General features: G+C 33.4%; 1 protein-coding gene across 8 annotated transcripts in view; it reads left to right on the forward strand.

Moving 5' to 3' along the window:
- LOC150107493 (jouberin-like) overlaps positions 1-24,860 on the forward strand; it is a 422,644-nt gene that overhangs the window by 358,183 nt on the left and 39,601 nt on the right. For all 8 annotated transcript variants that reach the window (XM_090391911.1, XM_090391912.1, XM_090391908.1 and 5 more), the window contains 3 exons: positions 4,639-4,916; positions 9,161-9,220; positions 16,815-16,980. In XM_090391911.1, the coding sequence (XP_090248037.1) occupies positions 4,639-4,916; positions 9,161-9,220; positions 16,815-16,980 (504 nt within the window). The remainder of the gene's footprint in view (positions 1-4,638; positions 4,917-9,160; positions 9,221-16,814; positions 16,981-24,860) is intronic.

Below are 24,860 nucleotides of genomic sequence, written 5' to 3' on the forward strand. Positions count from 1 at the left end.
GGTTGTTAAATCATATTTCTTCAGAATTCTTGAAATTGGTTCTGAAATCCCGGAAATATATGGAATTGGAACTCGACATATTGAATCTTTGTTGTTCTGGATTGGATTGTAGGAATCAAAAAGATGTTGTGTACTTTTTTCAGAGAAGCCATTTAATTTCATGTGATGTTTGATAGTTGAAAGTTCTTTCTGTAATTCATGAGAAGTTGAACAATTAGTTCTAGCTCATCGGATTAAACATTTTATGATTCCTGTTTTTTGATAAGGATGATGAGCAGATTGTTTGAGAATATAAAGTCCAGTGAAAGTGGACATTTGTCAAATTTCTGATCTTCGTACCTTTATCTCCACAAACTTAGACCCACATCTTTCTGACTTAGTTCTTAATGTGGCTAAACACTCTATACAACGTTCATATAAAAAAACAGAATCAACATCTAAACAGCAAATTTGATGTTCTTGTTTCTAGACAAATCAAGCCTTTCCAAGTTCTAGATAATTGGGTCATCAACGTGTGTCCGGTCGCCCTTTAACGAGTAGTGAAACACTCATCCTCTCAAAAGGACATGATTTCACTATAATCCCTAAAAAGATTCCATAATCTAGATTTCCTTGTTAACATTGAACGGAACCTTAGTCATCTCTCCAGTGAAAAGGCTAATTCTCTCTGTCTAGAAGTTGCTTCTATGCTGCTTAAATCCAAGCTTCCTCCTTCCAACATATCTGCTTCTGAAAAGAAAGAGTTACATTCCTTAAGAAGAAACAGTCATCACTAAAGCAAAGGAAAAGTGACAGTAATTATGGATTCTTCAAACTATAGAAGAAAAATTTCTCTTTTACTTCGTGATCGCTCAACATACCAAGAACTTAATCATGATCCCACCAACAGGCAACTGAAGAAATTAAATTCCCTTCTAGATGAGGTGATAAGTTTGGATTCAGACATGATAGAAAGGCTAAAAACACATTTCGCAAGACCTCCTAGATTTTATGGTGTACCTAAAATACACAAGACAGATATTCCTCTTTGTCCTATAGTGGACTGTATTGATTCACATACTTATCGTATAGCCAAATATTTAGCAAAATTATTAAAATCATATATAAGCAAATCACACTTTTTTTTGAAAAACTCTTCAGATTTCCTAAATAAATTAAAAAATATCTCATTACAACCTACTGATCTTATGGTAAGTTTCGATGTAGAATCTCTATATACTAATGTACCTCTCAAAGTGACTTTACAATTACTTGCCGACATCTTCCCACAAGACATTATAAAATTATTTGATTTTGTGATGCACTCTGGATATTTCTTATGTGAAAACAAATTCTACAACCAAGTTGAAGGAACGGCCATGGGAAGTCCACTTTCACCTGCTCTAGCCAACTTTTATTTGGAACATAATAAATTTAGTTTAATCCTTTATCCAAGTGTGAGCAAACAAAGTTTGCGCCTGAAAGTATCTTCAGGACTGGGGTAAGGTGGTACAACACCTGGGAACTCCTTGCAAAGGTGGAGCAAGCTACCAACACTGCTATCTCAGTATCTCCCATAATGCAAAACACATCTCCTTGCGGATATGTCTAATGTTATGCATTAAGGGAAGGGCCACAACCCAACACAACCCACAAAAAAAAAGTAAATAAACTTTCAACATCTTTATTTGGAACAGCTAGAAGACATCCTGTTTACATCTATATTCCCTCAACCATCCTTTTAGGTGAGATATATAGACGACATCTTTTCAGTGTGGCCTCATAACAGAGATTCCTTATCTTCCTTTTTAGCCAGAATCAATTCCTTACATCCTCATATTAAGTTTACCATGGAGATTGAAAAAGACAACAAGTTATCCTTTTTAGACTTCCTCTTCATCCGTTCACCTTCAGGTATTCTAACAACAACAGTTTACAGAAAACCCACTTTCACTGGACATTATATTCTCAAACAATCTGCTCATCATCCTTATCAAAAAACAGGAATCATAAAATGTTTAATCCGATGAGCTAGAACTAATTATTCATGAATTACAGAAAGAACTTTCAACTATGAAACATCACATGAAATTAAGTGGCTTCTCTGAAAAGAGTACACAACATCTTTTTGATTCCTACAATCCAATCCAGGACAACAAAGATTCAATATGTGGAGTTCAAATTCCATATATTTCCAGGATTTCAGAACCAATTTCAAGAATTCTGAAGAAATATGATTTAACAACCACTTATATACCTATTAACAAAATATCCACCTATTTCCCCTCTTCTAAAGATAAATGCTCAACTATGCCTCTGCCTGGTGTGTATCAAGTTCCTTGTAACTGCAATCTGTCCTACTTTGGACAAACAGGATGCTCTATAGAAAAAAGAATTCAAGAACATCAATCATACATTCAGCACAACAAATCCGATAAGTCTGGATTGGCTCAGCACGGAATAGAGACAAGCCACAACATCCTCTGGTCCAAGACTCGCTTTCTACACAGATGTCGCTATAAATTTGAACACCTATTTAAAGAAAGTGCTGAGGCCTTACTTCAATGCCCTAACTTGAATCGAAATTACTGTATTTCCTTATCAAAAATATGGGAAAGTTTAATCAGGATAACACATTAATTTTTAAAAAATTTATTTAATTTTATTTTTTTTATATATTTTTTTAATTGAGACTTGTAATTCCTGCATTAGTCTAATGTTATTTATAAATTAAGATTATTAGATGAAATTGTGAATTAATACCTATAGTTTAATCATCACTCTGATGAAATTTTTCCTTTCTTTAATACTTAACAATGTAACTTCACGGGACTTGTACTTTTGAATGATCAATTGTTGGTATTCCACCTTGTTTAAAACTGTTCCTATGTAGCCACTGAAGATAGTCTGTTATTTTTAGACTGAAATATTTGGAAAATATTAAAATAATCTTGTGTTTCCGTGTCTATAATTCATTTTAACTACTGTTAACAAAGAAATTGAAAGAATCTTAACTGGCAAACTAAGTGAGCAACTGAAAGGCTTGAGAAGAGGAATGGGAACCATTAATGCTATCCTGGAAATAAAAATATTACTAGAATGATCACTTGAATGGAACAGGTACATATGCTTCATAAACTTTCAGAAAGCCTTCAATCAAGTAAAACACAATAAACTGTTTAATATTCTAAAAAAATTTGACTTAGAAGATCATGTACAGAAACTTATAAAAAAAGATTTACTCCAAACAAAAAATGCAGATGTTTAACTCTGAGTCTTATGAAGTGAAAATAAAAAGAGGAGTTAGACAAGGCTGCATCCTTTCACTAAATCTATTTAATATCTGGTTGGCCGAGTGGTTGCATATCTGCTCTCCAGCCAAAAGGTTGTGGGTTTGAATCCCACTGTGGAGTTGTTTGTGATTGTCTGTGAAAATACTAGTGGTGGTGGCGGTTGGCAGTAGATGCCATTGGAGTGGTGGAGACGGAGAATTGTAGAGTAGATGCCCTCTCTCGATGAGTCTTTGGACTCCCTGTAGGTGTTACGTAATAATAATAATAATAATTAGCGGTGCCTCCCCTTGGGTTCTGTACTTGGGCCACTGCTTTTTAATTTGTACATCAGTGATATGGGAAAAGATTGGGATGGGAGAGTATTTAGTTGTTTGCTGATGATGCAAAATTCGGGCAGAGCAGTAGTTAATAATGATGATTTAAAAATCTTGCAGGATGATTCAGATAAATTTATTGTATGGGCTGAGGATAATGGCTGTCATTTTAATGTGGCAAAGTGTGAGGTTATTATGCATTTTGGGATGAAAAGACCAACCATCAATGTAGCACATAGATAGAACTATACTCCAGGAAATTGTTAAAGCTAAGGATTTGTGAGTGTTGGTAGATAGGGAATTGAAGTTTAGAGAATATATTGCGAACGTATCTAAAATAGCTCATAGAATTGCCTGTTTATTTAAGAATACTCTGACATGCAGAGATAGGGATGTTATTGTACTTCATTATACTTCTTTATAAAGCCTTGATAAGGTTCCATCTCAACTGCTGTGCACAGATCTAGTGTTACCTAGATTTTTTGGGATGAGGAAGAGGTGTAATGGATCCAGAGGTGAGTGACCAAGATGATAGAAGGCTATGGAATTCTCCTTATGAGGATAGAGGATAGGTTGAAGATTTGTTGTGAATATTTGTCATACCCCTCCTCTTTATTGCCTCTCAACCACAAAAAGCGGTTGAAAGGAAATCAAGGGGGGGGGGTATGACAAGAGATAAGATACTTGAAGATTTGTATAGGATTGAGATAGAGAGGAAATTTTTCAGTACATGACTAGTGGGAGGAGATCAAAAATTTTTCCATAATGCATAGCATTATATCCTCAAGGATATGTGTCTTGTGTTATGGGACACTAAGGCAATTAATGTGAAGTCGTTAGCCTCTATATACAAGTAGCCTAGTCATGACAATACTTCACACACAAACTTTGTTTGCTTATGCTTGGATGAAGGATTAAACTTTAATATAATAATATAATTTCTTGGCAAGCTTAAATTTGCTCACATTAAATTCTTTGCAAGTAGCCTAATACTAGTTTGATTTTTATATTATTGAACTACTCTACATCATGTTTTTTTACTGTAATTTCAGGAAATGCATCCGACTTAGGAATATTTGCAAATGTGAAACCTGAGCAATTTCAACATTCTAATATGATTATTTCTAATAATACACCAAGCACTAGTAAGGACACCAAAGAAAAGCTTCATCAAAAACAGACACATGGGAAAGAATTTTTTAACAGTACCCATGAAGAACAAGATGAAAGTGATAGTATGCAAAAATCCATTAGTTTTGATCCTGAAATGGATAGGAAATTACGACTTCACAAAGTAATACGAAAGTTAGATTCTGTAATGAAAGTTACTGTAAGTGAGAGGAATTTTATTCTGATTGCTAACAAACATTTTACTAATATTGAACAAATGTTTTTTTTTTCTTTTGTTATTGTAACTTTGGTTTGTTTTATTTGTTTATTTGATGTGTTTTTTTATTTTTTTGTGCATTTTCTTTGACTATTTTTCAGTTTCCTCAAAGAATCCTCAGTTAAAAATTGTTAAAAAAATTTATATTAAACATGCATATATATAACTGTACATTAATTGCCTTAGTATATGTGTATATTGACTGATTGATATATGTTTAATATAATTCAACATATAGTGTACTGCAAATATAAGTTACGTTTGTATTTTGTTCATGAGGGGATGATGCTCATAGTCAAACATTGTACAAAGTGCTTTCTAATAATAAGACAGTACTATATTACATTGTTTCATGATAATTTATTGAATAACATTTCATCAAACAACAATTTAATAAATGCCAATTCATCAAATTAACAATTAATCAAAAAGCAATTCACAGTATGACAATTCATCGCAAAAGCCATTGATCAAAAAACAATTAATTCGCCAATAATTTTTCCATGAATTCCTTTCATAATTCATCAAAAGAATAATTTTTTGTGAAATATTGTTTAAAAGTGTTAGGTAACAAGACCTAACATTACCCAAGATGTAGGCAACGTGTGTAGTTGATCATTGAAACTTGTAATAATTATTTTGTTCTATTTTTATATAGTCCAGAAACTCTGCTCTAGAGACCAAACATGGAGCTATTTTAAGTTTCAGGCCTCCGATAAGCAGAGCAGTGGTCTCACACTAGGCAATGAAATTCATCCTCTACCTGAAGACAATTACAAACATCCATGCCCACAGTGGGATTAAAATCTGTAGCTTGTTGGTTGCAGAGCTGGTAGGAATGGGTGTTAATCACTGTAATGTATTGATAGGCCATGTGGTTAGTGTATCTGCTCTCCAACCTACATGCTGTGGATTTGAATCCGGATTTGAATGCTTAGGTGGGAAATGAATGCCATCGCCCTGGTGTGAGACTGTTACTTTGCTTATTAGAGACATGAAATGGCTTGAAAAAAAGTTCTGTTTGGGCTCTGGAGTGGGGCTTCCAGATTATGTAAAAATTAAATAAATAATTTAAAAAAAACCTTAATCCAATCACAGTACTAATGCAATTATAGATTTACAACCTTTCATATTTTAAAAAAAATTGAGATATTAATATTTTTAGTTAAATAACATACTGTTCGGGAAAATATTATGTTAAAATTTAATGTTAAAAGAACAAATCCCACATGTTTTAGATAATCATTAACATTCATTATGGAATAATCTCAAAAAAGGATTTTTCTGGAGGTTATGCTGCCCATCCTTACCACAATGGTAGTAAGCATAACCTATGTAAGTTAATGATTATTGAACACATGAAACGTGTGTTATTCGATTAGTTGGTACTTGTCGTAGTCCAATCAATGTGTGCTTAGTCATTCAATCTTTTTCATACTATATTAAATTTGAAGATGAATACCATCAGTCTTAAGCATTATATATATTTATTCTTTGCTTTTTTATACATTTTTTTTAGAGACCTGTTAACTTTTTGAAACACAGAATGTACACATTTTTGTGGTTGATGCTATTTTTGAGCATCCAGATACTTTGATATTGATATGTTTAATGGCTGTCATTGTACATGATATCATGAATAGCAGAAATAAGCATATTGGTTACCTATTATTTACATTCACTTCTGTGTTTCTTTTATTATATCTTCTGAAAAAAAAATCAAATATAGTGTGCTAATCACTCAACCATCTAGGCTAGCAGTTTTGATGACTTTGCTATTTTTGAAAGAACTGAGGTGAAGGCAGTGGGGTGATAATTTGTAGACTGACTTAACTTTTTTTTAATAAGCTGAATATATGCTTGTTACTATGTTGCAGGGTAGATGCAAAACAAATCTGACAGCTTGTACAGATGATATGAAGTGGCTGTTTTTTTTGGAGACTTAACTTGAGTTTTAAGACTGACTTAACTTTTTTTTAATAAGCTGAATATATGCTTGTTACTATGTTGCAGGGTAGATGCAAAACAAATGTGACAGCTTGTACAGATGATATGAAGTGGCTGTTTTTTTGGAAGCTCAAATTCTGAGCACAATTGTCATTGTACATGATATCATGGATAGCAGAAATAAGCATATTGGTTACCTATTATTTACATTCACTTCTGTGTTTCTTTTGTTATATCTTCTGAAAAAAAAATCAAATATAGTGTGCTAATCACTCAAACAACTAGTCTAGCAGTTTTGATGACTTTGCTATTTTTGATTATATTTCTGCTGAAAGAACAGGAGGCACTCAGTGAGCTGTTCTTGGTATAGCAGAAAGCAAGTTTCAGAAGAATGATGTATTTTGGATGACGTCATAGCAGTAGCACATCTGTATATGAGAGATAGGCAGAAACATGAAAGGACAAAAGTTACTCCTAATAAACTACAAGGGAAATCTCTAGAGGATAGTTTTTGCGTTTGATCCTTGCAAAATCAGATTTTTTTTGCTGCTGCAACCTGCAGTGTAGGTTGAGTATGAAGCTGGAGTATTGGCCTTGTGCCACATCATATGCTGAACTTTTTCTTGAACTTCCTTGTTACGCTTGTTAGAGAACCAAAGCTTGTTTCCCATTTCCTGGAGGTAGTCACCTCCAGGAAATGGGAAACAATAGTCTTCATTCTAGTAATTAGACAAGAATATTAAATTCTCCTCTCAAGATAATAAATAATTATATCTTACTGTATATTTGGTTTATTAATATGCAGTCTTCTTAGCTTCTGAATATTTTTTATGTGAATCTCACCTATGAAAGCCCATAGTACAATGGATGGACTAAGGGCAAGATAATCCAGAAACCCTACTCAAGAGATCAAACCTGAAACTTTTTTCAAGCCACTTCAGTAGGCCTCTAGTAAGCAGGGTGATGAAATTCATATACTGCCTAATATGTTCACAAAACATACATATCCATAGTTGGATTCATATCCCTACTTATTGGTTGGAGAGCAGATATACTAACCACTTGACCAATCAGATAAGTCTTTTAAGTTGTTACCTGAGCCTTTCAAATGAGCAGCCCTTTTCTTTCATTTCAGTATTTGCTATGATGAAATAAGTTTAAAGATCCATGATGATGTCATTGTTGGATTGCTGATGGCATTTTCCTCCTTTCCCCAACCATTATTATTTTTTAATTTTTTGTTTCTATTCTTTTCCTTTGTACAGTTCTGCTGGTTTAGTCATTAGTATCAATTGTTGGTGCATAGATCTGCACAGTGTTCATTTTTATGGTATTTGTATTCAGCTTCATAATTATTATTTTCATCTTCCTAAGTTTATATCCTTCTTTAGTTTTCATTGGCAAGCTTTAGTATAATACCTGAGGGTGGATGTAAATTCAGTAAGATGATCACTTGCCTGGTAGGCTTTAGATATTCCAGGTCCCAGTTTTGATCTTTCTGTAGATATTATTATTATTATTATTGCATGACACCTCCAAAGAGTCCAAAGACTCATTGAGGGAGGGCACCTGCTCTACAACTCTCTGCCTCTACTACTCAGTCCACCAACTACAGAGAACTGCTACTATACTGCCCACCACCATTAGTATTTTCACAGACAATCACAAACATCCATGCCCATGGCAGGATTCAAACCCACAGCTTTTGGCTGGAGAGCAGATATGCTAGCCACTCGGCCAACCAGGTTGGCAGAATTGTTAGCTTATTTTTAGCTTGTTATTTTATACTACAGAAGACATCTGCTTCTTTTTACCTTCTGAATCATCACAGTTTCCTGCTTCCTCTGTGATTTTACATTGATTTATATAATACTCAATATTCTGCCTTGGCTTGGTTGTAATGAGTATTGAAGGTTTAGAATCTTTTCCCTTGCAGGAGATTGGTTAGGAAAGTTTAGATATGAAATATAGAAAAGAATAGAAGATCCTTAGTCCTTAAGTATTCTGATAGTGCAAGACCTTCAAGAGAATCAAGAAGGTATCAGGGACAAAGGATTCATTCACAGACAGCCTGAAGTCTAGTTTGGTTCAGCTCAGATGTCCTGGTATTACCAGTTCAGTAATCACACATTACGCAATGAATTCTAAATATAATTTGATAATGTAGGAAAGTACAAATGTAAAAGCCCTTTGTGTTGATTTGATTTTGTGCTAATTGCTTTTTTTTTATTTCTTATTAGTCTCCTAAGAAAAATTCAAGAACCATGGAAGGTATGTCATTTGAAGCAAGCACACCACAGGTAATTTTCTTTCTTTTTTTTTCTTTCTTTCTTTCTTTCTCTCTCTCTATCTCTCTTTCTCCCCCCCCCCACACACACATAGAAAAATTGAATAAATTATTAGGATTGTTTTCTGTTATGAGAATTGAATAACTGCCATACTTGGATTATGCCAAAGTGAAGAAAAGTTAGCTTTGCTAATAAACTAATTTTCCATTCCTTTCCAATTACTATCAGAAAAATTCACTTGGCCAGATGCAGAAATATTCCCATAAATGTAATTTACAATTTTCTTGAAATTGTAAATTACATTTAAGAACCTGTAAGAAGGTCAATTAGGGGCATTAGTATACACCATATTATTATATGCAATATAATTACATATTATATGCAATTTGCACACTACTACTTGGTTGTCACCACCTTAAAACCTAGTAAGTAAGAAACAGCAGTGGTTCTTCATTCTCAAACTCTATTATTTTATTTCGAGCTAAATTTTAACACTGTTGTGATATACGAGTATTATTTTATTACTTTGTTGAATTTTGCTTTCTCAAATTTTTAACTTAAATTAATCTTAAACCTATATTTAATTTTAGATATTATTTATAAAATCTTCTAGATAGCTTATGTTTATATCTTCTTGAAAAAATCTTGAAAAATGAGAAATTATACCAAGTGATTTACTATATATATATATATTCATTTCTTTAATATGAACTGTGAATCTCAAGCAGCCCAAATACAATATGATAATAAAGTAAATCTTATCAGAAAATTTGAAACTTCAAAAATAGTACAAAATAATAGGAACTTCTCAAAACCCCACATCAACTTTGACAAAGTCGTAATTAACAAATCTTCTCACATACTTTTAGACGAAGAAAAAAGTATCCTTAGTATAGGTCTAAATTTTATTCCTTCTCCAAAATTTATCCCAAAATAATCACTCCTTACCAAAATAGAAAAAGCTACTTCATTCCTCCCTTCACGAGATGCAAAACTTCTTCGTATTGAATCCATCTTTATTATCAATAATGCAAAACCACTCACAGATAACATTTCTTTTACAGAATGCAAAGCAATTAAGAGTTTAAAAAATAACAGATATATAATTATTTTTCCTGCAGATAAAGGAAATGCAACAGTTATCCTCCACTCTGAAGATTACCAAAATAAGATGCTTGAATTACTACAAAGTGATACCTACTCAATACTTGAGAAAGAGATCCAACTCGAGAACTTCAAAATCGTACCAACAACTTATTAAAAACTACCACTGAACTGTCTCTATGCTCTCTCCATCCTCTTATTCCGCACATATATGGAGTTACAAAAATCCATAAGGAAAACGCACCACTACATCCCATTGTGGAAGGTATTGATTCTCCGACTACAAACTTTTTAAACATCTTGCAAAATACCTCAAATGTTTTTCAGGCAAGTCTTCATCCTTTATCAATAACACAGCGGACTTTATTTCATGCATTAAGGATCCTGACAGTTAATGAAGATGAAATCATGGTTAGCTTCAACATAATTTCCTTGTTCACTAATATCCCAACAGACAAAGTCATAACATTACTCAAAGACAAGTTATCCAAAAAAATGTTAGCCTTACTTACCCATTGCATCAAGTCTGGTTACTTTAGATTCCAAGATACCATATACAAGCAAAATCATGGTCTGGCGATGGGTAATCCTTTATCTTGTTCTTGCAAATATTTACTTGGAGGATTTTGAGGCCAAGGCTATCTCTTCCTTTGCTTTAACACCTAAACTTTATGGATGACATTTTCCTCTTTTGGAGCCATAGACATGATTCCCTAATGGATTTCTTGGAACATCTCAATAGTCGACATCCAAGTATAAAGTTCACAGCCGAGCTTGAAACTGATAGTTCCCTACCATTTCTAGATGTAAAACTGACCCGCTCTTCTGGTAAACTTAAAAATTTTGATGTATAGAAAGCCTACACATACCAACAGATATCTTCATAGTCAGTCCCATCACTTCCCTCCCCAAAAACTTGGAATAATTTCTACCTTGGGACATAGAACTCGCTCTCTTCTTGATGACCCGGATGAACTTCAAAAAGAAATAAACTATCTCAAAACTACTTTCCTACTTAATGGATATTCTGAAAGAATTAATGAAAAATTCCTTCTTAATCCTTCTAGTCGTCACACAGAAGAAATAAATACATTTTAGGGCAATATATCTACTCCTTACATAAGTTCAGTTTCACAAAAATTAGCCAAGGTTCAAAGAAAATACAATATGAGAACTTGGTTCACTCCACTTCCAAAAATCCGCTCCTTAATAAGCCAACCAAAACCTTGTCATCATCATCTTAAATATCCTGGTGTGTACAAATTATGGTGTGATTGTGATATTCCTTATTTTGGCCAGACGGACAAATCTATTGAATTCTAATGAAGGAACACATGAGAGACATTGCTTACAAGAGACACCGAGCCAGTGCCTTATCAAGCCATATCCTTTTCTCGGCTGATCCTAATGATGAAAACCCAAGTCATACAGTCCGCTGGGACATATCTACCACCATCTTTCGTTGCCATGATGGATTGGAGAGAAAAATCGTAGAATCTAGGGAAATCATCCTCAACCCTGAACATCTAAATAATAACTTGAGCTACAACCTCCCAGATAGTCATTCAGCTGTAATCATGTACTGGCGTTCACGTGATAGTGCAAGCATGCACTCTACCAACAATGCAACAAAGCTTTAAATACAACTACAATGTTTTCATGCTAATTATGTAAAGAGACTCTCTATATTGTTCATAGTTTTTTTAACCTTCAGTGTTTAGTGTTTTTTTCTTTTCTTTTATAATGTCACCTGATGAAGGCTGTTATAAGCCAAAACTAGTCGTGTTTTACTATTAAATCCCCTTTTTTTACATAACTCTCGGTTTAAGTCATTCAACTCTATTTTGCAATATGTATTTCAACCGAGTCAATGAATCGTCACACACACACACACACACACACACACACACACACACACACACACACACACACACACACACACACACACACACACACACACACACACACACAAACACACATATATATATATAGTTAGCTATATAGCCCTACCACCAAACTAGGCTGCTGATAGCTGGTAACTAACCCAGCTGAATTTTTTTTTTACTCCAAAGTCTCAGGATAGATGAACCTTGACTTATTCTGGAAAACAACTTGGACAGGTTAACAGATATGAACAGGACAAGGAAGGGAAAAAAAGAATGAAAATAAACAAGAATGTTGGAAGTTTATTTTCCACTTGGTTAGACTATAATAAATGTAGTTTAATCCTTTATCTAAGTGTTTGCAAACAAAGTTTGCGCCTGAAGTATCTTCAGGACTGAGGCAACTCGTAGTAAAGCTGTCTGAGTAGTGGCCCTTCCCTTAATGCATAGCATTATACATGTCTGCAAGGAGATGTGCTTTGCATTATGGGAGATACTGAGACAAGGAGTGATAAGAGCTTGGTCCACCTTTACTACGAGTTGCCTCAGTCCTGAAGATACTTCAGGTGCAAACTTTGTTTGCAAACACTTGGATAAAGGATTAAATTAAATTTATTATAAACAAGAATGCCATTACTGCTAATTTGATCTTTCTTTCTATTAAAATTTTGTCTATCTTGGTATCTGTGATAAATACTTTTGACATTCCAAGTAGCAATAAATATCAAATTAGCAGTAATAGCAGAAACAAAGAAAAAACAAAATGGTTCAGATAAAACAGATAATTGCATTTACATCTACAACCAAATCAGAAATAAGTTTTAGCTTCCTGACTGTTGTTGATGTCTGTGACTCACAAGATGGAAGAGAGAGGAAGATAAAAAATGTCTTTTATTCAGATTTCTAAAAGATAAAATAAACCCAAATGACTTTCTGTTAATAATGGGAGATTTCAATGCCAGAGTAGGGAATATTCCACTTGGTATAAATATAGGAACAAATGATAAAGAAACATGCAGTAGAAATGAATAGACTGGAGAGATTTCTCCACATATAATAACTTAAAAATTACTAATACTTTTTTTTCAAATCATAAAGATTGCCATAAATTCACTTGGAAAATAAGAAACTTAAAAATCATAATAGGCTATATAACAGTTAATAGGAAAACAACTAACATTATATAGCTAGCCAGGTATTCAGCGGTGCAGAAAAAGAATCAGATCATTATCTGTTATAAGGAAAAATGAGAATACCCTCATGATGGTTTAAAATGAACCAAATCAGTGCAAAGAGAAATCTCCAGGAATCCTTCAATTCTTGAATTCAACTCTTGAATAATAAAAGTATTAGTTACTTCTATTTGCAAGGAATAAATGAAAAACCTGAGCAAATAAAAGAAAATGATGAATATAGAAGAAGAATTGAATATTTTAAAAACCATATTAATAAGTGCAGCAGCAGAATATCTTGGAACAGAAAGTAAATGGAGGAAAAAGGGATTAAGAAACTGGGATGAGAATATTGAAGTAATAATCAAAGACAAGAAAGAAGCATATAAACAGTGGATAAATACAAAATCACTAGAAGCAGAAATTAATTATAAACATGAAAGAGCAATAGCAAAAAGAGTATACAGTAAAAAAAAAAAAAATAGAGAAATATGGATCATTTCATAGCAAAATTGGAAAGAGATCTTATAGTGAAGAGATCAAATACATAGAAAATTCTAATGAATATAATAATGAAATTATAATGAGTAAAAAGTTAAACTTACAATAAAGAGAAAACCTGATTAGACTTCTTCCAAAACTCATGGAAAGATAGTGAAGGAACTAAATCTGATATAATTTTAACCACTAACTGTACAGTTTATAACATTACAAGAAATCCACAAGCAATACAGCAAAGTAAATAATCAGAAAAATTCCATGAAGCAGATGGAATAAATATAGAACTTAATTAAATATGCAAGCATCCTGTTCATCAAACAACTTTTAAAATTATTTAAGAATATCTGACAACAAGGAAAAATGCCAGAAAGCTGGAATATGGCCGTTATCATTCCAATATATAAAAAATTTGATAAATGAAATTGTGAAGCCTATAGAGGAATAAGTCTTTTAAATAAGTTCTATAAGTTATACACATGAATATTAACTTCAAAACTTAAATCATATGGAAAATAAATTTTGTAAAGAACAAAATCTTCCAAAAGGGACAATCGTGTACTGATCCAGCTTTTACAGTTAAAAATCCTAATGAAAAAGCATTATAAATTCAACATAGAACACACATAGCATTTATAGATTACCAGAGAACTTTTGACAGTCTTAAGGAACAAACTATGAATTGCACTTAAGAAGTTAAATATTCCAAATCAGCTATGCACATCAATAACTAGCATGTGTCAGACAACCAAACAGGTGTAAGAATCAATGAAAAAAGTTGTTATTATTATTATGTAACACCTCATCCCTGTTATCAGCCTTTTTTCTTCATTATCCAGGTAATGATTTTAGCTTGTTTTAAAGGACAGATCTGGTTTTAACAACTTCTTGATCCCAGGCAAACTAGAAGTTGTTAAGAGAGCAAATTTTTTCTTTCTCTCTTGAAGTTTTCCAGTTATCAGCTTGTCTATCCCTAAGCTCTTTAACATTACTCATTTTAATGTGCTATATTTTTGATGATGTGTAGTTTAAATGAATTTGTTATGTCACGATTGAGCACAATGCCTGTCAGATACTTAAAGCTTTCTTATTGTACACATTATCTTTTTACATGCAGATGATGGTTCATATTTTTGTTCATTTTAAAATGTTCCATTATTTTTTTTCAAATTATGGATGACATCTTTCATGTCATCTTCCAAAATCTATACAGTCAAATATGTATATAATTGTCCAGGTGTGATTTGATCAACATCATATGTTCAATAGCAACATATTCGTCTTCTCTTTACTTGTCAATATTCATCTGACTAGGGCAAGTCTTCTAAATTCTTTATCAACTACTGCAATTAAACTCCATTTACTTCATGTGCAAAAGTTCTTGCCTTTACTTCCTGCAGTACTGCCTTAACAGTATAGTACACATAATCTTTCTAGCTCAGAATTCCAAACTGCAAAACTCTACTTATGCACTCATCTTTACTTTGCCATTTAAATCTTATTCGTGTCATCTTTGAGGGCTATTGTATTATCTGTATAATTTGTGATAGCATTTCATGATATCAAACATATAGATGAACAATATTGCACAAGAATAGTGGCTTGTATAATTTCATCCATCAGCACCTTCCTTTTAAACATTGCTCCTCCATATGGAATATTGCACCTGCATACAGCATATCAAGAGCCAGTTCATTGACTCAGTGTTTCCCAAACATTCAGTATGCATATATCCCTTTTAAAATTTTAGTACAACCAGTGCACCCCCCCCCCTTGGGTAAAGATAATTTACAGAAAGTTATAATAATATTTTATTCAAACACGAATAATTAAAATGGTATTTGTTGTTTAACATTTGCAATATAATAAATTACAAACATGTGAAGCAATTTTTTTAATTGTTAAGTACATTTTTAGTTATACAAATCCAATATATACACAGCACAAAAAATTATGAAATTTGAATTTTCAATAATAAAAGTTTAATAAAATTAATGAAATTGTTTCTGTTGGGAAGAAGTGAGTTTTTGATAAATCCAATTTTATATTTACAATTTAAGATACGAATGATTCTAAAATTTTGCAGTTAGTTCTGACTGGTTCAAGCTATTTGAATTTAAACTTTAAACTTTTAATGCAAACAGTTTTAACCATGAATTTGTAACAGGATTACTGTCATCCAGGCACAGCCCTAACAAAGGTCACTCAATACATGCATGCCAAGAGATGCATTTCATTTAAAACTTCCTTTACTTTTTTAGTCATAATAATAATAAGTAGAGAACAGACCTGTATTTATCTGTGACTTTTGTCACAGATAAATACAGGTCTAACAGCAGCAAAAATATAAAAGTAAAAAACGAAGGAAATCAAAATTTTAAAAAAGAGTGCTTTGTACCCTCTAAAGAACTTTTGCATACCCCTTAGGGTATACCTACGCTTTGAGAAACGCTGTACAAGAATTAACTGATTATCCAATTGTTGTGATTTAAATATCAAATTCTTATTTAGCAACAATCAGATACCTCTGAATCAATCCAAAGACACATTTATCCAAAATATTCTAGTACATGCATTATATACTTAAAAATCATTAATTTTTATTCATAATACATATAATTCAATCATTGATTTTATAATTCATCAAATGAATTATAAAATCAAAAATTAAGTTAATATTAAACAGTATTAATCTAACTAGTATAAGTGTTTATGAATAAATCAAAATGTGGAAGTTTTTAAGTATGTTTCATATACATCCTATGCCTAGAAAAAATAAAATAATTTCTGTGTAATTCAATTTCATTCCTGTTAATTTTTAGATGAAAATAAACACACTTTGTTGAGAAGTTATTTTAAAATAACCTCTTTTTGTTATTACAGAATGTATAATTAAATGTTACTAAATTTAAGTTTTTTTTTTTTGTTTGTGTGTTTTTTTTTAAATAGAGGGCAGCATTCCAAGATTATGAACCTCACCAGTCAGATGAACGAAAAATTCAAAGTGGAGATGTAGTAAATGTTTCAAATTGCCAAAGCAAATCATCGTGGCTTGGAAAAAATGCGAATGCTGGAAAAGAAGAATTTTTTCCTACTGATTGTGTTCGAACTTCTGGTAATGTAAAAATATTAGTAAATATTATTTACCAATTTTCAGACTTTATTAATGTTGTGTTTATGCTTTAAAATAGTACAGAAGTAATTCAGACTTAATACTATTAATTATCTTGTGATTTATTAATAATAAAATAATAGAACAGATAAATACTTTCATGGATGTGAAATATCATATGAATGAGAAAAAGACATAAAATTAAAAACTTCAAAATTTTTACAGATTGTAGGCCTGATAAATAGAACACCCAATCCAAATATAGTACAAAAAGAAACATGCTTGAAAATATATAATACTTTAGCAGTGCCACATTATTATATGGTAGTGAAATTTGGGCAATAAACAAACAAGATAAACAAAAAATAAAAACAAGTGAAATGAGATTTATGAGAACTGCAAAATACACATTATTAGACCAAAAAAGGAATGAAAACATTTTAAAAGAACTAAAAACAAAATCAATAGAAGAAAAACTAAACAATTATAAACAAAAATGGATAAAACATGTAAACCAAATGGCCGACACCCGATATCCTAAACAAATACTGAAATATAAGCCAATTGGAAAAAGAAGGCAGAGTAAACCTCAAAAAAGGATATTGGATGGATAATGACCGGAACAGACCAATATGATCTATTCCTATAATTAGCGTTATGATGATGTGAATTATGTTTATTTTTTTAAACAATCTGAAGCAAAGACTATTTGTTCATCCAGGCGAAACTTTTTGTTATTACCAATAAATATTTTAGATGTTTCAATTATAAAATGTAGTTTTCTATTATACATTCTTCTAGAAATTATGATAGTTGCAACAAAATTTGTTATCATGAATAGATAGGCATTCTTTGGTTAGCTCTGCTTACCTCAGGTGCAAAGATTTCTCTATGAAATATATTCTATAGCTTTAAACATAACATTTGGACTGCCATGCATTTTACTTAGTTGTTCAAATCCCTATGCCAATAGCAGGAATAGTTGGCTATTCAAAACATAGGACAACATTTATAATAATAATAATAAAATGTGATTAGTTTTAAACCAATGGAAATAATTTCCTCATTACTATCTGATGAATGTGAAATAATTTACCCATATAAACAAATGAATTTGAGTTTATTTTTCACTTGGTTAGACTATAATAAGCTTAGTTTAATCCTTTATCCAAGTGTGAGCAAACAAAGTTTGCACCTGAAAGTATCTTCAGGACCGGGGTAAGGTAGTACAACACCGGGCAACTCGTTGCAAAGGCGGAGAAAGCTCTCATCGCTCCTATCTCAGTATCTTCCATAATGCAAAGCACATCTCCTTGTGGATATGTGTAATGCTTATGCATTAAGGCAAGGGCCACTACCCATACCGGTTTCGACCTTTATCGAGGTCTCGTCAGTAGGAGCCAGGCCCTTTCTGAAACTTACTTAGTTTCATGAGTCTCACAGGAATTTTATTTTTTGTTTGCAGTTTCATTTTTTTTAATATTAAATTTGAATTTTTTTGTTTGAAAAAGACCATCATTCATCATTAGAAATTTAGATTCATGCTTTAGTTAAATAATTGTGTCAATTTGTATATTTCCTTCACTGCTGATGCATATCCCAATGTTGGGCCTTCCAAGAGCTTATAGACCCAATATGAAGCCAAGATAAATACAACAAGGTCCAGAAATGTAGAAGATGCTGACTGAAATTCTTAGGCAAAGTGGTTGAGCAAGTAAAAGGGAGATTTTAAGGAAAATGTGAATTGGAAAGAGGAGGAAAAGAAACTAAAATATGGCAGCAAGCTAAGAGAAAGTAGCATAAAGAGATTGAATTTTTTGAGTTATTGTGGTTTGGTTGTAGATTAGGTCATTCCTAAATAATTAGAATATGATAGCATCTTATGAAAAGTATGTAAGAAAGTCTTTAAGAAATGTGAAATAGCTTTCAGAGGTAATTGTATATTCAAATATTGTTGGAGAAAAAAAAATTACTTTGAAAAGAATTATCACAAATTGAAGATTTGGTAGCAGGTTTGTTCTTAAGAAAATATCAATTGATTCAGCCAAAAAGGCATATTGTAAAGGTGTCTGATGGAAATAGAAAAATCTGCACTCAGTGTTGGACTTGAGAAGTTAAAGGAGCAGTTGTGGAAAAGAAGAAAGTGTATCAAATGGTCCTAGCAAATAAGTCTTTTTTTTTTTTTTTTTTGGCTTTTCTGAGCGAATATAGAGAAAAATGAAAAAATTATAGTTGATAAGAAATGCTCAGATATGGAGGTATTCAAGTTTTACAGTGGCTGCACTGAATAATTCAGAAAACCTGTCCAGATGGTCACATTCCAAATAATTGCAGTACATCTGTCATATTACCATCTATAAAAAAAAAAAGAAAAAAAAGGGAAATACAACTGATTGTGAGAATTACAAAGGAATTTTCTCCTGTTCCATGGTTTACCTAAGCATACTTGAGAAGAGGCTAAGAAAAACTGTTGAAAAGAACAAGCTGGGTAAGGCCAAATAGAGGTTGTCATGATCATTTTGTCACTTGAAGACAAATAGTTCAGAAATTGTGGGAATATAATAAGGATCTGTATCTAAGTTTTGTACCTCTGGAAAAGGCATGTGACAAGCATGAAATGCCTTTTCCAGAGGTCATTTTCTTAGCTCATTTCATGAGCTAAGAAAATCTAAGCTCATTTCATGCTTGTGTGCTTTTTGAATGTGTGCTTTTTTCTTATCTGATATGAAAAAAGCACACATTCCTCCCTTTTGTTTGGAACACATCTTGCAAGATGTAGAGTTGAGATGAACTGTATTTGTGGAGGATGCCAGTTGAGGTTCAGTTAGGAATAGCAAATCAGGTTTTGATGCCTGTGAGTAGTCGTGTATATCATTGTTTGTCATGTGTTCTTGTTGATAAAATGAATATAGAAGTATTTTTTATTATTTTGTTACATTTTTATTATATTTTTCATATATTTTTGTGGGAGTTTTTTTTTTACATCTGCAATGATACTAATATTCATATGACTGTCTTTCATGGTGGACTTGATCTAGGAACCTTAATGAGCAAAGGCATGTAGTTGAGATGAGGTACTTCTGCATTTAACTCTCGCTCAGGACACAGGGAGTGCCCAGACTCTAGTCCAAGCATGTCCTTGGACAGTGTCACCCGCATGCTGCTATACTCAGACTCCTTCCAGGCTTAACCTGGCAGCAGCAGGATTATTTGCCAGCTGATCAAGAAGACTCCAACAATACATTACCTTTGGGTTCAGTCCTTTGTACTATCTAGTAGCTAGCCTGTGAAAACTGTTTTACTGCTGTATCTTCAGATGGAGGAAATACTGGCTCCCAGGCTCGATAATAGTTGAACATACCCAGCAAGGCCATCACCCACACTGCATGTGGGAAGGGGGGGGAGGAGGAACTGAGGCCTTACTCTGGAGATGAAACATAGCAGTAGCCATTTCTCACCACCAAAAGGCAGGGCAGTGGTATTTCATTAGGTGATGAAAGACATGTTTTTAAGACAACAGTACTCATCCTGCCAAAGCCCCATTAGTAGAAACTAGCCATGCCACCAGAAGGTGAGGTCAACTTGGCTAGGAGAACTTATATATTGTTCAGTCACCAGTATAGATTCTGCCATTCTTGTCCTACAGCAGACCGCCTCACTAACCTTACACCTCTGGACACAGCAATTGAAAGATTTGGAGGAACTTGTGTGGTTGCTCTTGATATTTCAAATCATTTGACTATGTCTGGTACCAAGACCTTCTGGACAAACTACCATCTTATGGTCTTCTTCCCACCCTTTGTGATCGGACTGCCAGCTTCTGGGCATTCATTATGCATAATGGTGGATTGCTTCCTATTATCAGAAATCAATGCTGCAGTACTCCAGCATTAATTTCTTTATCCATGCTGGAGTACCCCCAGGGTTTTGTACTCTCAGTCATTTTCTTCCTCCTTTTGCTAATGATCCTTTCTTTCAGACTTCAAATCCTGTTCATAGTTTGATGATGATGATGATGACAGTACTCTACATTTTTATCATTCATTCTAGAAACTGTGTAGTATCTAAAAAAACTTGATGTTTGCTTTCATTCATAAACACTACTTCTCTCAACTCTTAATACTTTATAAGTCTCAGATCAGACTTTCTTTCATTTGGTTGGTGCATTCAGAACATTCCTAAGAATTCTTGATGATATACAGATGAGGGCAATTCTCTTAATAGATGAACCCCCCCCTTACTTTCCCATAGGTACTCTGTTTCCACATTGTGCCTTTTCTATAGGTACTTTCATGGATATTGCTGTGCTGAACTAGCTTCTACTATTTCTCTATTTTCTTCCAATCATGTAAGAACTACAGTGACCTCTGGTCAATACCCATACACTGTTCAACTTCAGACATCCTAAGATGGCAGATGTTGGAGCGGAGGTCAATTATTATTATTACATTATTATATCACACCTTCAGGGAGTCCAAAGACTCATCGAGGGAGGGCATCAAATCTACAACTCTTCGTTTCACTACTCCACCAACCTTCATCATCTAACACCAACGGCATCTACCGCCAACCACCACCACTAGTGCTTTCACAGACAATCACAAACATCCATGCCCACAGCGAAATTCAAACCCGCAGCCGTTTGGCTAGAGAGTGGATATGCTAACCACTCAGCCAACCAGGCTGGCAATTAGTGTTGGTTTGAACTTTACCAGCTAATTTTGGCTGCAATATTTGCAGATTCTTAGTTAAATGTTTCTTTGAAGTATGTGTTTATATTTTTGTGTGGGATATTTTTATTTGGTATAATTGGTTTGTATTTGACATCAGATTGTAAAAGTATAGAATCTTTGCCGTTAAGCCTAATGTTACTATTGTGGTAGTGATGTTGTTAAGCCTAATCTTGTGTTTGCATTGTTGTTGTTAAGCGTAATCTTGTCATTCTCTGAGCATGTGTACTGGGTGTTAAATTGAAAACTATTGATTATAAGTGTATAATACTGAGATGATTATTTGAATCAACATATATGTAAATTTTGTTAAAGATACCAAGTAATTTTATAACCTTGGTTTTAATCCTTTTTCCCAAGTAAGCAAACAGACAAGTAAGTCAAGTTTACTCCTGAACGTGGTTCAAGACTTATGGTGGTGGTGCAACACCATGGCAACTCGTGGTAAAGATTTTATAAAAGTATAAAGTTATAAAATTACTTGGTATCTATAATAAATTTAGTTTAATCCAAGTGTGAGCAAACAAAGTTTGTGCCTGAAAATATCTTCAGGACTGGGGTAAGGTAGTACAACACCGGGCAACTCGTTGCAAAGGTGGAGCAAGCTAACAGCACTCCTATCTCAGCATCTCCCATAATGCAAAACACATCTCCTTGCAGATATGTATAATGTTATGCATTAAGGGAAGGGCCACTACCCAGACTAGTTTCGACCTTTATTGAAGTCTCTTCAGTGGGAGCCAGGCCCAGAAGTGGAGATACCAGGCAGAAGCAATGGTGAGGTCATCTTTACCTATAGGAGTTGCCAAAAGGTGTGCCACCTTTTTATTAAATTACTCTGGATTTAGAGAAAGATGTTGAAAGTTCATTTTTCACTTGGTTAGACTATAATAAATTTAGTTTAATCCTTTATCCAAGTGTGAGCAAACAAAGTTTGCGCCTGAAAATATCTTTAGGACTGGGGTAAGGTAGTACAACACCGGGCAACTTGTAGCAAAGGTGGACCAAGCTAACATCACTCCTATCTCAGTATCTCCCATAATGCAAAACACATCTCCTTGTGGATATGTATAATAGGCATAATTATGGAAGATACTGAGATAGAATTTTCACTTTCCTTAGTATTTCCCATAAATGCAAAACACATCTCCTTGTGGATATGTATAATAGGCATAATTATGGAAGATACTGAGATAGAAGTGATGTTAGCTTGGTCCACCTTTGCTATGAGTTTCCCAGTGTTGTACTACCTTATCCCAGTCCTGAAGATATTTTCAGGCGCAAACTTTGTTTGCTCACACTTGGATAAAGGATTAACCAAGTTAAAAATAAACTTTCATTACTTGGTATCTTTAACATATATTATGCCCAAGGTAAAATACTTTTCACATCTTTCTCTCATCTGTAGATTCTTAATTAATAAGGTCAAAGCACCTTGTGGCAACTTGCACAGGTAAAATTGATAAGCTCTGTATTACTTAAACCTTAGCATTTCAAGGTCTGCCTACTCACTGATGAGACCTTAATAAAGTTGAAACCGGTCTGGGTAGTGTCCCCCACCCATAATGTATAACATCATACATCTCCTAGGAGATGTGTTTTGCATTTATGGGAAATACTAAGGAAAGTGATCAGAACTTAATCCATCTTTACCACGAGTTGCCTTGGTGTTGCACCACCACCACCACCATAAGTCTTGAACCACATTCAGGCGCAAACTTGACTTACTTGTATGTTTGCTTACTTGGGAAAAGGATTAAAACCAAGGTTATAAAATTACTTGGTATCTTTAACATATACCCAAGGTAAAATACTTTTCACGTATGTAAATTTTGTTTGGTATTTTTATTGTTTAATGATGTGTTTGGTGAAACATTTTGGCAATTCCTGCAGTGTTTTAAGTAGTTAGGGGCATGGTACTTGAAAGAATCCTAATTTTCTGGTTAAAGAATCCTAGTATGAATATTTTCTTTTAATCCTAGTTCAGAACTCAATATGATAACAAGATCACAGAAAATTTGCTTGAAAGGGCACAATCACAAAGATAATATATTAACTGCTTTTGATAAATTACTTGCTAGTGAAAGTTTGGTGGATGTAACATTATCATGTGAGGGAATGACCCTTAAGGCTCACAAAGTAGTTCTATCTGCAAGCAGCTCTCTTCTATACAGCTTATTTTTAGAGAACTAGAACTCAAGTAATCATCCTGTTGTGACATTAAGTGATATAAAGTTTAATGACTTAAGGTTGATGGTCCAATATATGTACCATGGAGAAATTAATATTTCATGGGATTATGCTTCCATTGTTAAAAGCTGCGGAGTTGCTAAAAATGAAAGATTTTTTGGAAGTTGCTAATAAGCACTATGATTCTGTAGAAGCCACACAGCAGGGAGCTTCAGGTAATGATCATCAGGAAGCAGGGAAACCGATCATGCATAGTCATATTGTGTCTGGCCAAAGAAAATGGCATTCAAAGAAGGAAGCACAGATAAGTAAGAGTCAACAAGGGGAATTGTCAAAAATATCTATGATGGACTTAGATCTGAACATTACAAAGAGTCAAATGTCCAAAAAGTCTGATATAGGTAATGTAAGGTAGTCATTGTCAGAGCTTAAACATCTTGAAACGCTGGTTTCTATCCCACTTAGTAAAATTAAACTGGGTAAATATTTGAAAACAATATTTGACAACTCAAGTGACAGTGTTATAGATGACTTGGTATCATTAAAGGATAAGGAGTCAGACTTGCCAAATGAGTATGGTCATCTAAATCAACATTCAAGCGGCCTTGATCTGGTTGCTGAAGGCCAACTGTCAGGTGAATGTGTACATACCAATGTATTGTCCCTTTCAGTTTCTGATTCTTCAGCTAATTCTCACCTACCAATCAAAATCTTGGGTAGTGATGACAACAATCCTTTCATCAATTCAGATGAATGTGTGCATACCAGTATATTGTCCCATTCAGTTTCTGATGCTACAGTTAATTCTCACCTGCCAATCAAAATCTTGGGTAGCGATGACATCAATCCTTTATTTTCTAGTTTTGATATGTCATCTGAGTCAACCATTTCTTCTGTAGTTGCTAGGGATGTCAATCCAGATTACTTAACATTTTTATCATCTTGTGTGTTTATGGTATCACC

This window comes from Typopeltis vanoorti, chromosome 4 (genome assembly GCF_054136105.1).
Source record: "Typopeltis vanoorti isolate ZY-2024b chromosome 4, IOZ_Tvanoo_1.0, whole genome shotgun sequence".
Lineage (NCBI taxonomy): Eukaryota > Metazoa > Arthropoda > Arachnida > Uropygi > Thelyphonidae > Typopeltis > Typopeltis vanoorti.